Source organism: Athene noctua, chromosome 5, assembly GCF_965140245.1.
Source record: "Athene noctua chromosome 5, bAthNoc1.hap1.1, whole genome shotgun sequence".
NCBI lineage: Eukaryota > Metazoa > Chordata > Aves > Strigiformes > Strigidae > Athene > Athene noctua.
In genome coordinates this window covers 43,793,048-43,805,349 of record NC_134041.1, presented here as the reverse complement: position 1 = coordinate 43,805,349, position 12,302 = coordinate 43,793,048, and the positions used below count along the sequence as shown (strand labels likewise).

The 12,302-nt window shown below is 44.2% G+C and overlaps 1 protein-coding gene across 24 annotated transcripts in view; it reads right to left on the bottom strand.

Moving 5' to 3' along the window:
- Positions 1 to 12,302, bottom strand: part of CAMK2G (calcium/calmodulin dependent protein kinase II gamma) — a 121,579-nt gene that overhangs the window by 50,437 nt on the left and 58,840 nt on the right. For all 24 annotated transcript variants that reach the window (XM_074907219.1, XM_074907217.1, XM_074907227.1 and 21 more), the window contains exons 4-5: positions 2,552 to 2,606; positions 1,901 to 1,966 (exon numbers count right to left, since the gene is read on the bottom strand). In XM_074907219.1, coding sequence (XP_074763320.1) covers positions 1,901 to 1,966; positions 2,552 to 2,606 — 121 coding nt within the window. The remainder of the gene's footprint in view (positions 1 to 1,900; positions 1,967 to 2,551; positions 2,607 to 12,302) is intronic.

Below are 12,302 nucleotides of genomic sequence, written 5' to 3'. Positions count from 1 at the left end.
ATCTATGGGGAACAAATTTGAAATGAGTGAAATATTTGAGGGAACAGACATTGGCTACTGGAAAATATGGAAAGAGGGTGAGGGAAGAAAGAGGAGAGGAGGTACAACACTGTGTATTTGCTACCCCCACCCCTCCAGTGCTGGCAGTACAACCCTCAGGGTCGGAGTCCATGAATATCTTCCCGCTCCCAAAACAAAAATGTATAATTAGAACAGAGCTGAGTCTGAGCGAGAGAGATTTTCTGGCCAAAAATGGCAAAAGTGTGAGGTGTCCCAGGCAAGCCAAGTGCGGCAGATTGGCACGGACCTCACTCCCTCACTCTCCCAGCCTGCTCTGGAATTCTGCTCTGCATGGGGAGAGAAAGGGAGGAGTTTCACTCTGTCATCTTGTGGGCACTGTGAGACCTGGCCAACTGACAGTCAGAGTGCTGAGCACCCTGAGGAAGGCTCACAGAGCAACAGACAGTCCTCTATTTCTACCAACCCTGCCATAATTTTCCTGAGCACTGCTGGTCACTGCCAGCTCTTAACCATTTCAGGGAATAGGCCCTGGCAAGAGGGACAGAGAGAAAGATGACGATTGCTAACTTCAATACTCCCCAACTTCAAGGCAGAACAGCTTGAATGACTGAGTATCTGGCCAAGATGCTGTGCCTACAACATCTGTACAACCCACTGAAAACATCTACAGGGTTCTCAGACTTATTGCCAGGAGCTCTGTCAGAGATGATGAGCTCACTGACCTTCCCAATCAGCAGACGACTCATGGTGGAGCGTGCAGTGCAATGCCTCATTTGAAAGCATCATGCAATGCCCAGAAGACAGAGGCTGTAAGCATATCATAGGGAAAGCAAACAAGCGCCCACAGACTCTGCAACAGTACCTACACTAACACACCAGGTCATGATCTTTCCTTTCTTGCACTTGTTATCTTTCTCACAGTACTACCTACGAAGCTCACCCTGCAGCAGCACACACAACTCCCTTCTTACCCCTCTCCTCTCACAGCTCCCCTAAATCCTGCTCCAGCAAGGGTTAGGATGGGATAAGAACACAGGTACGGAGTAAGCAGGGGTGAAATGTCACCATTGGGACATTCCCAGGCCCTGCTAAAGCAAACAGGAGCTGCCTAATCCCAGTTTCAATTCCAAATGTTGCATGTCCAGCAGACGGACGGGTCAGAGAACACCCTCAGCTACTGATGCACAAAACACCCAACCCTGCATAAACAGCAAAGGGACAAGCACATGTCACTTCAGGAAGCTCACGCATGGAAGAAAAGGGACACGCTCAGAAAAAGAAGAGCGTAACTCTAAATCTTTTTAATACCAAAATATAAAGGTTGCTCTCTCATACTGTGCCTTTTCTCACTGCGTCAACAAGCTCACAGTCAGAGATGGCTTCCATAGAAACATAGCCTCCAAAGCCCTCTCTCCCCCTGCCCCATAAACCATTACCTAGACACACTCAAATTGAATGTCTCTGCCCAACAGCAATGGCACATCATTGGAACCCCTACTAGGAGGAGGCAGAGGCCAAGCAGGCAGCACTCTCGCCGCCACATGACAGCACTCCCCTATGTTTGCTCACGAAGGACACACTGTCACCACCCACCAGAAAGGTCAGGCAGACAAAGCCACTAGTAACGGGTCTCCCAGCAAAGAGCACAGTGTCTGCAAGTGGCAGAGACAGCAGTGTCTGCAAGCAGCAAGGGCTAAAGCTGCAGTGAGTCAGGCTGTCCAGTGACAATAGTTTATGCTAATAGCAGAAAGAGGAATCGTTTTTTCCAGACAGGGAGCAAGTGTCAGAACAAAGCCATGCACAGAACAGCAGTCATGAAACTCATTCCACTTGCCAACACACGTGGCACATACACAGAAGGGTCTGGAAACAGTCTTACCTGGCATCTGCTTCACTGTAGTATTCCCTGGCAACAATATCCTCAAAGAGTTCCCCACCGGTAACCCTGGAGCGCAAAAGAACAAGGAAGGTTACGGAGCCCACGCACTTCTAGCTCAATGCTGCATGGGATGTACATGGCCATCTGTCTGGGCCCCTTCCCGCAGCCTGTGTGGGGATCTGCAGCACAGGAGTGCCAGGGCAGAACTCCACCACCACAGCACCAGCACTGGTACACCCCTGTGAGTGATCCCCTAGACTGCCATTTCACCAGCAGTCTACAGGACACTGTTGACACACTGGGCATGAATTGCCCATGCACCTCTACAGAGCTTAGTATATGCTAAGCTTGGGCAGAATACTCCTGCTCTGACCCCCTCCAGGCTACCTCAGAGACAAAAGTCGAACAGCCTCCCTATACAGGATAGCCATCCTCTGCCATCCCATGCTTACACCTGCTGCCAGGAGCCTTCCTGGTCCATCCCCTACCACACAGTCAATGGATTTTTGTCAAATAGGCCAGAGGTATCTACAGGTCTCAAAAGAGAGAGGGAGAATTATATTAATGCAGGTGCTTTTTATTCCACTGTTAGTCAACCATCCATGTGCCTGTATTACTGGTGAAGCATCAAAGACAAAGCCAGACACTTACAGATCAAAGACGAGGTAATGGAAACCTTCTTCTGAAATACTGTCATGGAGCCGCACTGCAAAAACATAATCAAGAAATGCAGATTTACAGAGCATATAGCAAATATGACACTTCACAAATCAAACCCATGCACACAGCCAAGTTCTCCCTCAACCCAATCAGTTTATAATTCCTCATGCCCTTTGCTTTGTGTACTCACTCAGTGACCTATTTCCTTCCGTTATCTCAAAGGAACAGATGGGTGTCCTTCACATACACCCACCCCTCTCCAGCGTCAAAACAAACTCTAAATATCTTTGACCTCCTGTTCGTTCTCCTCCTCTAATGCTTCGGTACCCTCCTTTCACATCTGCCTACTCACGTTTTGCCGTCTCTCCCCACTCATTCTTATTGCCCAGAACAAACCCTTTTCAGAATCTACAAACAAGCCCCCAGTCCAAAAACTGACTTCTGACCCCACCTACATGTGAGTGCCATTGATCTCCCTTCTGCTTTTCATCTGTGAAGCTCCATGAAGTTCCCTCCTTTTACTTTCTTTTCCTCACCTCGTTCTGACTTACATCCCAAATCCTTACCCAAAATTCAGAGTCAGTTTCTTGTCTTGTTTTTTTCTGACTTCTTTGTTACCAGAGACGTATCTGATCACATTCTGCTTCTCAAAATTTCATCCTCCTCTAGCTTCTTTACCTATCCACCTCTAGTTCTGCTCCTATTGCCTAAATAATTTTTCCTTTCCTTGTCCTCTTTAACCTGAAGGACGGGGTGCCCCCATGATGGGACACTATCCTCTGGCATTTTGGGGTCTCTGGGGCTCTGTCTTTCTTTCCCCATGTTACACATGGACAATAACTATTGTATCTATGCAGCCAGCACAGTGCCATTTCCTCCTGTCTGAATCAAAATCTCAATTTCTTTGGTGTTTCTTGGATACCTAGCCACTAACCCAAGAGGAGAAGCTAAGCCCTTAATTTCAATATTGCTACTTACTCCCTACTTTTTGCTTTTCTCCCCTGCCGGAAAACTTCACTATTTTCCCTACTAATCAGAGTCACAAGCTTGCAAACCTATTTGACTCAATTCCTAAATCTTCACACCCTGACTTAGACAAGTTCTCTTCTTCACATGACCTTTTGACTCTTTCCCTGTTGACTCACCCAATTAAAGGAACTAGCGGAGACTAGACTGGGTCTTGGTCACTGTAACACCTTGTAGTTGAGTAAACTAACATTACTGTTCTCATACCTACAAGAAAAATTATCCTACTCTGTCACTTTAATGGTACCTTTGCCTCTTCCCTGTCTTCCATTCCCTTCCATACAAAATACAGACGACCTCTCTTGACTTTTCCCAACATCATAATTTTCTCTGCCAGTAACAAGAGGTCAGTTCGCACCTCTTATTGGCGCATGACATCAGCTACCATCACCACCATGTTTCAAACTAGCACTTGGCACATGCTCCTACCTTACATGGAATAGCTTTTGCAAATGTTCTCAGTGCTCTCCCCTAATCCTCCCTGCAACTCTCCTTTGTTAAGACACCCTTCCATATGCACACAAACACACACAAACTCAAAATTGAGAGAGGCACTGATGTGGAGAGACCACTGCCAGTACCTTTCCTAAAAGGATTTCATTATTTCCTTATTCTTTTCGCTGCCGTTATTTACAAGCTCTCTGGGCTGGGCCTTTGACCAATTCTCTTTCCTTAGCATTTCTACTGCATCTAACCACAGGGGTTTGGGAGGAGCACTCCACCCAGCATAATGCTGCAAACAAGCAAGTACAGTCAGAGTACTAGCACAGCACGTGTTTCAGAAGTAACACACTGTTCCTACAGCATGAAAACAGAGACACATCACATTTAAGAACTATGTTCCTCCAATCATTCACTGCAAAAAAAATTTCTTCCAAACAAGTAGTTTTAGTTGGGTTTGTAATAACTTCATTGCAATACAACTTTGAGTTTACAAGAAAACTTGCTGCCTGAGCACTTGACAGAAACCAGCAGAGGTGGCATTACAAAAACACAAGCGAGAAGAAAGGTATTTCCTAGAAGGAAAGATTTCCATTGAAGTCTAGAAACAAGATGAGAAGTAGCTGAAACAGACACTTGGATTCCAAGTGCAGGGCAGTTTTCACTCCAGTGCACAAGACTATTTGAGGTGAATGCAGGAGACAGGCTAAGGCTCAGGACGTGGGCAAAAGCCTGTGAAGAGACCTAATAAAGAGGGAAAAGACAGAGAAACTTCAAGGAAAGCTGAATGTGCTAATAAAGTCATGTCTGGTGACACTTAGTGTGCATGAAAAAGCATTCTTCTTCCTCTGGCACCTGAAAGGTCACTGAAGTGCTGCAAGAAACACCAAGCAGAGAGATGGAGATGGAGCACATCAGGCTGAGAGCAGAGGCCATGAAAAGGGAACAGCAAACACATCTGCAGGTAGAAGTGAGAAACAGTGTATGCTAAACTTTGATGCAAAGATGCAGGCAGCAAATTACATCAGAAAATAAAACATAAATGAGCCGATTGGTGCTATTTCTTTGTCCTGAGGAAAGCAGTTTTGTCAGATACATTATGAAAAGGGAAGGAAGTAGCAATTCAGGTGGCAGATACTGGCAGAGGCAGCAGGAGGAGCCTTCAAGGACACTATTTGCATCCTTAGGTGAGGAACCGTGGCAGGAGGACAAAGACAGTTCATAAACACTGACATCACCCTAGGGCTGCACAGCAAAAGAAGGCCTTGAAGGCAGGACACAGGTCATTAACTTAACAAGGGAGCTCCTTCCTCACCATGGTCCAGAGTGATGTGGGAATAAAATCTGCCCAGGATTTAATCTGTTGAGGTAACAAAAATCAGGGAGTAACAGTAGAACAGCAAAACCAAAAAAGCTATCTCAAAGATGACAGTAAGCCCCACCACCCTGCATGGGAATAACGATTGTGCAACAAACACAAACACAGGAACAGCTTAAAATATTAGGCTTAAAGTGTGGAGAGTGGCAGCAATGAAGGGAGTCCAAAAGGGTGAACAACAGTCTGAATACACCAAAACTCTTGTGACTTGGAATTCCATCCCACATCTACTTCATACCAGTGCTTACAGGAAGAAACAAAAGCAGTGCCCTTTTACCCTAACGTTTTGCTTACCCACCCTCCTGCAGAGCCACAAGAGTCTTCCTGACCAGCAAGGATACTGCAATTGGCAGCTCTGATGCCATAGTTCACTCTGCTGACACACAAGATGAAATGCTCTCCTTTCTAATATAGTGCTAACTACCAGGGACTGTCAGCTTAAAAACACGATCTGCCTTTTCCAAAACCGTTCAGCCAGCCCATGCAATGGCACATACTCAGAATTCACTCCACTACCTTTAGCTCATGTCAAGAATAAAAGCATTTTAAAAGTTTCTTGGTCTCCTCTCCACTTTGGTTTATAAATATGATCCACATTGACTTAACATTCATCATAAAGATACACAAACATCAGAAACCACCTGGTATCTCCACCTTCCAGACAGTATAGAGCCCTCTTTGCTTTAAAGATGTCCTATGCGAGTACTTTCCACCTGAAGGCAAGACACAGGTTCCTAAATGGCCAGTTCCAAGAGTGGGCTGTCCTCTGTTTCAGACATTTTGCCACGAAAAGGAGATCCCCTTTGTTCCACAGGATGCTGGTCCTGACACATCATCTAACATCTCCATTACTACCACAAGTTCAGCTTCAGCCAAGCAGTTGAGCAGAGACCACATAGGCTGCTCATACCTGTGTAACCTGTTGACAAGAGAGGGTGAAAAGTATAATCATATGTAGATGCTGGAGGGTGAAGGATTCCCAAAAACTGACTATCCATAAGAAAAATGAAGAATTAAAAGTATTCATCCAGTTAACTTTTTCTTCAAAAATATTACAGAACCCTTTTTTTTTTCCTCTCATTAGGGAAGCAGTGATGTCTATGTCTAGTGCAGCAGGCTAGAAAAACACACACATCACAGAGTCCCAAGTCACAGCAACAGGCAAGTTGCACAACAGCAACACAGGGTTTTCCAAATGAAAAAACTACAGAAGAGTTTAGTAGTTGCCAAGGCACCTGATCTCACTATTCACCAGAAGATGAAGTAGATTATTTCTATTAACTGATTCTGTTGCCCAGAAGCAGGGATTTAAACCCTATTTCCTTCGTAGCCACACACACATAACACAGAGATTCTTACAGATGTAGGAAATCTATCCCTGCCAACACCATGCACCAGGGTCACCTGATGACTGTTCCCATGTCAAAGGTCTCTGATGGATGAAAAAGTGCTTACTATAATGGTTAGCAAGAACAGACAAGGAGAGGGCAGTAAGAAAGAACACAGAAGCAAGTCAGACAACAAGGCACTAAATCAGTTACAGGATATGGCGAAAGACTGTACCCAAGGTTTCAGTCAGGGCACAGAAAAAAGCACCATCCACACAAAGCATAGACAGCAGAGTTCACCAGCACATCTAATCTTGTAAGACTGTCAAGTCTTACAGATATCTTCAGAAATAATAAATAAAAAACCATAGCACTAGTAACCAATGCCAGAACAAATGCTATCCAAAGGAGCAAAATCAGTTACAGACTGTTAGGCAGAAACATCTTCTGCAACACTACCAGCTGGATGGTCAGCAGAAAGTGTGCATCACCACTTGGGTGATACCTCCAAGAAGCACATATATTCCGGGAGAAATAAGCAGTGGTTCCAGTACAGCATCTTGATGAAACAATGTTTTCAGCAAGACACAAAAAAAGCCTAACTTTGTTCATACACAGTCCTGAATCTGGTACTGTAGTGATACTCCACCAAAGGTAGTGAGAGACTGCTACCTAAAAATGTCCCTCCAATTTCAAATGCACACCTTTAACTCTGCATGGTTAAAGAGCTGCGAGGCATCACTACACACAAGACACAACCTAGGTAACTGGTTTAAGCATCCTCTTCTTCCCCCAGTCTCCTCTCCAGCCTCATCCTATGTAAATTGATCTTACATGTACAGGAAGCACCTCCCACAAAGTTAGTCTTTTGGAAAAATAACTAACAACAGAAAAACAGTGAGACCAAAACATTCCCTTTCCCCAAAATCTCAGACCTTCAACACTGCCTGATGCAGGTTACACAAATTATTTTCTGTATTTTGCAGGTGTAAGCATTTGCAAAGAGCATGATACCACAGTGAGCGGCTCAAGGGGACATGCTGTCTCTACTGAACCTAACAACAGCTGGATACCAGGAGTTCAAACACCTTCTAAGAATATCTGCTGCAAGTATTACTTTTCTCTGCCTGCTGCCTTCATAGTCTTGCTGGAAATCTTGTCTCAAGAACAAAACCTCAAGCTGATACTTCAAAGTGTTTCAAAATCCTCATACATGTAGTTTTTATTTTAGAAAGAAATAATACTAATAAACTATGATATTAACTACAGAAAATTAAGCATTTTAGTGAGAAATACCGATACGGTAACAGTCATGTCATGTGGTTTGCATTCCCTGCCTGAAAAATGTGACCCTGTATAGGCAGCCACAGCTCTCTGATGCCAGAGCATGATATAAAGCAACTGAATTTAAGAGGAGAATTGTACCAGCCTAACAACCAATGCAAATTGCTGCTGAGTCATGCAAAGCAAGACTCTGAATGCAAAAGTTGAAGTGAACCATGAAGAAATCAGAAAAGAGCTTTCAATTTTTGTAAACATTCACCTGAGCTACAGGAATATAAAAAGATATTGAAAAGCAACAGGCATCTCATTTTTAAAAGGTCACATATGAAAGGCCAATTGATATTGGGGTTACAAATACAGACTTATGCCTAGCCTAGATTTGACCCACATCTTCCCTTCTTCTGCCCAGTGTGCTGAATATTACTACTTTTTAACTCTTATATCAAGCATAACAGGCCAGAAGCACGTATGCCTGCTATGTAAGTCCCAGGATGAACATTCCCATATATCCCATGTCTACAGCAAACAGTGGAGCAGGCCTGTCCAAGGGCTCAGCTGACGGCTGGGACAGGCAGGCTCTTGTAACACAGGGTGGTTTCTGACAACATGCTGCAAATAAATCTCTGCAAGCAAAGTAGTTACTGAAGTTACAGCAAAAGGCAAGTACACAAGCAGAAGAATTTCACAGAACAATTCCCAGTATCTTCACTTTGCAACTGCTCATCTCTGCTTAGGAAAAGGTAGCATGGGCGGAAATATGCTTGCTGTAATGTACCAATGGTCTTTGCCTGTCTTTAGGGACGGTGTTCAAACTACGGGGTAGGGCAATCTTGTCTGATAAATCTAGGTTCACTGGTGTTCCTAAGTGTGATGCATTTGGGTATTACGGGAATGCGAAGGACACCATTAGCCAACTACCTCTGCACCAACACACATCATGTGCTGTGATTATATAATATTTGGGGCTGTCAAATCAAGTTACCTGTGTTGCAGTACCTGCAGCAGAGCCAATACAAAGCAACAGAGATTTCTCGTTGTCTCCTGGGTCACAGTAATTGCACCACAGTAACTTTCACACAGCCTTAGTAATGCAAACTCAAAAGTGCTCTGGGATCTTCTGGACTGAACAATGCTACTGAAAGGTCAGCCACTCATTAGAAAAAGCCACAGCTTCACTTCTCAGCAGTTTCCAACCAGACATCAGACATTTGCCTGCATCATGGAGAAAGGGAGGAGGTAAGAGATACCACAAGGGGCATATTTCAAGAGACAGTGCATGCCAGAAACAGCAGAATAAAATTGGAGACTAAAACCTGCCTGATGCCCTCTTCCAAAGATATTCTCCAACGTGCCAGGAGATGCTGAAACTACAGATACAAATACACGTAGCCCAACAGACTGCAAACTGAACACTATTGTCCATGGCAGCACAAGTGACAAGTGAACTGACGCAGGTGGCTACCACTCACTCTCTGCTTCCCCAGCTGCTCACCAGCCTGGGCAGCCAAGATGGGAATTGTCCCACCACCTCCAAGCCTGGCTGCATGCCAGGATGCTTCCTGCACGGTTCACACCACTCAGGATGCCTGTCCCACGAGGAGCCACCACCAACCTGAGACTGCCTGTGAGCTGGGTGCTCAGCTCCCACTCCAGCTGTTTCTCTAATTACATTAAACACGCAGAATTCAGCTGCAGCTGCTCAGGCTGCTTCCAAAAGGACTCTCCTTTTAATTAAAAATTTGCTATTAAAAAGCATTAAATTGTGTAATGCAAGTAATCCTTTGGAAATCATCTGTTCCAGCAGCTAATGACCAGCTTTGTTAGAGTAGTAACTAACAGGAGCAGGACAGTTAGCTAACAGGACATCCCATGCTGCTGTTAACCAGTCCCTTAGGAATGTCGACTCTTTCGCCCCTTCTCCTTCCAAATGTGACACAGAGAGGTTACACTATGCTGGATATATACCAGCTTCCTGAAACTCCCCAAGCCCACAGCATTTCACACCAATTGCAGTTTTAAAGCTTTGGAAAATGGAAGAGAAGAAGGACTTGTTAACACTCTGCTCTGGTTCAGGCAGAACCAAGCTGCTGTAGGCGCTGGAAAAACAGACAAGGAACAGTCCCAAGGGAGTGTGGAAAGGCACATAGAGGTGTTGGGTTTTTTTCTCCCCTCACCATTGTTCTCACTGTAACCTTTTTAACACTCTGGCATTAAAAAAAGAGGTTAGAGTAGTGCCCTTCCTGCCATACACAGTGCCAAGTCAGGGGAAATTCCCTTCTGCACATAAGTTCACAGCCTAGAAAGAAGTTATAGGGACAACAGTATCTTTCCTGGTACGAAACTAGTCCTTCTGCAGAGGTAAAAAGCAAAAGTAAAAAAACCACAAAGTATTTTGTAAAAAAACATTTCAGTGCCAACTAAATGTAATTTTTCCTTTGATTTTGTAATGTCTGTATTGAAAGGCTGAAGTTCAGCACATGATACATAACATTTAGTGTGCCCTACTTAAACATTACATGAGCCAAAAGACTACATTAGCAGGAATATTTTCTACTCTCCTGATAACAGTGCAATCACAACCATTAATAATTTCTGATTATCCACATACCAGATAAGCAGAGTACTTTAACCACTAGTATTATAGAAGAGCTGCTTCTAAAAACCCCCAAAAAAATAACAAGCCAACTTTCCTGGTATCTCAAAGAAAATCCATAGAGAACATCCCCACTTTACTAAAATTAATAAAATAAAGATAGAGGCTGTGACAAAGTTCAGGTCTCATATAGGCTTTGCAACTTTGTTACACACGTTTCTGCCATAAGGGACAAATTAGGCTTTGGTGTTGCAAAGTAGTGCTCCTGCCCAACCAGACAGGTATACCTGACATCCCCTCAACCTTGATGTATTAACCTGATCTTCACAACAGCTTTCTCACTTGCCTGGTTCAAAAGGCAGGCTGCTGCTTGCACGTGCAGCTGTCTCTCTGTCCTGTTTGGTGCTCTAACTAGAAAAGATATGGAAGGAAAAAAAAAAAAAAAAAAAAAGTAGGGGAATCCTCCTCCTCTGACTTTTGCTATACCTTTGAGTGGACTGAGTTTGGCCATCATCCCACTGTGTTTGGTTTTTTTTAAGGGAATGCTTTCATACAGTAAAGTGTCACAGCTAAATAGGTAAATAATGGAATCAAAATACCTCTCTCTAGGACAGACCACAAAGACATACAGAACAAATATATCCCCTGGCAAGGAAGAAAATGCCATTGTTAATCCCCCTCAATTTGGGAATGGAGTATCAAGAAATGTTTTTCTTAAAACTACAGAAAAAGCCATAGGAAAAGGAAGCTGAACAAGGAGAAAACAAGAAGTAAATAAACAATAGGTAGTAAAAGAAGTAACTGGGAGAATCAGAATGAGAAATAAAAAGCTGAACTGCCTGGGGTTTTCAGGAGCCTCCTCTCAGCTAGACCTGCATGGTCACTCACCTAAATCCCTAACAGCACAGGGACCAGAAATAATAAACGGTAACTTGCAGCTCAAAGGCTCAAACTTTCCTGCAGGATTGCACTCTGATATTATATTTGGGGTTTTTTAGAGTGTTTGGTGGTTGGGGGGGTGTTTCTGGATTATTTTTTTTTTCTGAGGGGGTGGAGGAAGAGGAGGAGAGCAAGTTAATGGCATAAGGCCAAGAACATCATTGCTTGGCCTCTTAGGAAGCACTGCAACTTGCTGCCCTCTCAGCCCCATGACACTTCCAAGGAAAAGCTGCTCAGTAACTGAGAAAGCCGTAAAGCATAACTTTTGTTACAAGGTCTCTTCTCCCACCATCAGCCCCCGCTTCCCCACACCATCCCCTCTCCACACCAATTTCACCCAAGAACAGGAGCGGTCCCCCAGCAATAGAAATCAGAGGACAGCAGCTTTAAACAGCCAGCCAGGCATGGGAGCATCCCACCTGGAAAATGCTGAGCTTCCACAGGGCAGCAAGCATGGCCAAACTACTGGAGAATCCCCAGCACTTTAACTATTTTTTGCACATAACATCCTTTCCATCCCAATTGCAAAGGCAGTGTGAGTGTCTACAGCCAAATGAAAACAAGGAAATCTGCTGTTTACACCAAACACAGCCTACATTTTTTCTTGTTCTTCTTAAGGAAGCGATTCAAGTCTCTTGTCAGGGAAAAGGTGTTAGGAAAACATTCTACGGGGCAGCAGGGGGGGAAAAAGTGAGGGCCTGCTTATCAAGAGTAGTATCTCAAAACAAGGAAATGAGCAAACCTGAAGATATA